At 34.5% G+C, this 2,410-nt stretch overlaps 1 protein-coding gene across 1 annotated transcript in view; it reads left to right on the forward strand.

Moving 5' to 3' along the window:
* USP49 (ubiquitin specific peptidase 49) overlaps nt 1-2,041 on the forward strand; it is a 16,260-nt gene extending 14,219 nt beyond the window's left edge. The window contains exons 7-8 of the mRNA XM_015823152.1: nt 766-971; nt 1,622-2,041. Of these exons, the coding sequence (XP_015678638.1) occupies nt 766-971; nt 1,622-1,806 (391 nt within the window). The 3' untranslated portion in view covers nt 1,807-2,041. The remainder of the gene's footprint in view (nt 1-765; nt 972-1,621) is intronic.
* Nucleotides 2,042-2,410: the final 369 nt, after the last annotated feature.

Genomic DNA, 2,410 nt, shown 5'->3' on the forward strand with positions numbered 1-2,410 from the left:
CAGGAAAAATCTTAGGCCGCACTACAATGGTTAACATGAATAAGATCTGGAAAAACAGAGATATTGATATAAATACAAAAAGCAGGCTAGTTAAAGCAAAAGTTTTCTCTATAATGTTGTATGGGTGTGAAAGTTGGACATTAAGAATGGCTGATCAAAGAAGAATTGAACTGTGGTGCTGACAAAAATTATTGCGTATTACGTTGGCCATTTCATGCATTCAAATTCATTGTAGAAGGCAATAATGCTCGGAATGGTTAGTGGAACAAGAAGGGACAAGCAAAGAACACGCTGGCTTGATAACGTCAAATCTGATACAAAGATGAACTTGCAACGATTGAAAGTGCTTCACAGAGTAGAATGGAGAGTACTTGCCTGTAAAATTGCCAAGAGTAGGACACGATTAAGTGGTTAAAACAAAATATTTGTTATATCTGGCAGCGTAATCAGTGTTGGTAGTTTTCCAGGACATTTAAGAATCATAGCTCTAGCATAAATACATTTATCTTATTATTATCTATTTCAGAAAATATGTCAAGGATTTGGTAAATAAAAAATAATAATTTTCAAATGTTATATAAGAGAAATTAGGTCATAACAACGTTATAAAACACATATTAAATGCATGTCAAGTAAATTTGAAAAAATATTAGTTGAAAATTTATACAATAATGACAATAATTAGTATGTGTTTTTTCCAAAGGTGTTGCATCAGATCCTGTTTCATTTTAAAAGTCCTTTTGATTCAATGTTTTCAAATTGCAGGTGGTCTGGACGTAATCACCGTGAGAAGATTGGGGTCCATGTCCTCTTTGACCAGGTATTAAACATGGAACCTTACTGCTGCAGGGATACTTTCTCCTCTCTTGACAAAGAGACCTTTGTCTATGACCTCTCGGCTGTGGTGATGCATCACGGGAAAGGGTTTGGCTCAGGACATTACACGGCATATTGCTACAACACAGAGGGAGGTGCGTGAGCCTTATTACAGGGGGAAAAATTAATGCATCGTATAAATTTTATCTCTTCCATAAAAACATATTTGTTTTGTGTGAGTTTATATTGCTCGGCTTTCACTGCACTGATAATAACATTAGAATAAAAAAAATCTATTAGGTTTCTGTAGCTTAAACCCAATGAGGAGAAACTTTATTGCTTGTTGTTTTTTATAAAAAAGAGGGTTTTTTCTCAGGCTTGCATTTTATTTGCTTGTGTGTTTGTGTGTGTACGTGAGACAGAATCAGAGCGATTTGATGTTTCCACTGCTTAAGCTGAAAAACAAACTTTTGAGAAATCTGCTACGAATGAAGAATTTAATTGCTTCCTCTCGAATTAGTTATTGCACTTCTTTACAAAATGTTGTATTACATTTTTCCAGCCTTCTGTAGGAAGAATTAGAATTGTTTTTTCTCTTAACTATCACTCAGAAATATCAGTGAAACAGAAAAACTGAAATCAAGGGAGTCTTTTTAAGGCACAGTCAGAATTCTCAACCTTCTTTTGGGCTTATGGAATTGATTGCATTATTTTTGGATGTTTTTTCCCCCAATGATTATTTAAAAAGAATTTGTTGGACTACAATCTTGCCATTAATATTCTATGTTTTTTTTCTCCTTTTTAGGGTTTTGGGTCCACTGCAATGACTCCAAACTGAATGTATGTAGCGTGGAGGAGGTATGCAAAACCCAAGCGTACATTCTTTTTTATACACAAAGAACTATACAGGGCAGAGCAAGTATCTCAGAAACACAACTTCAAGCTCAGGTGCTGTCTAAACACAATGTTAGAAGACTGACACTCCCCTGAAAGGAGACATTTTTCTCAATCAACTGATTCTTTTTCAGAAGCCTTTGGAATTAATTCATCTAGGCAGGAACAAATACTGTTGCAAGAATTTTGGATCCACCGTCTGGAAAATTGGTCCTCCTACTATGTGCATTGTGCAACTCTGTTCTATAAGATTGTAGCAGAACATCTATTTTTTTTTAAAAGGCAGGTGCATTTGTAAACCCTTCCTCCTCCAAAAAAAAGAGTAACAGCCTCCAATGTGTACGACCATTTATTTTCTTTCAAAGAGGAATTGCTATGTGGTGTAAAAAAGTAGGTACATTCAAAACTTCTGTGTACAGCCAGGATACAAAGCCATTAAACTGACCGTAAATCTATACATTACTTAAGAAAACAAATGAATAGTAGAATTCTATCTCTGTTCTGTTGATGTGGTGAACTGTTGTTGCACTTCTTGGTGTAAATACTTCGCCAATTATAGTATATTGTTCTTTCCAACCAACATAATTTAGGTAGATAGAATTGTACTATACAAAAACTCTTAACAATGATTTTTCTAAACTGGGAAAATATGATCATTGGTCCTTGTTTATATCTTTTGGGTAACAAAACAAAATTTTGT

Source organism: Protobothrops mucrosquamatus, unplaced genomic scaffold (genome assembly GCF_001527695.2).
Source record: "Protobothrops mucrosquamatus isolate PMUCROS unplaced genomic scaffold, P.Mucros_1.0 scaffold1785, whole genome shotgun sequence".
NCBI lineage: Eukaryota > Metazoa > Chordata > Lepidosauria > Squamata > Viperidae > Protobothrops > Protobothrops mucrosquamatus.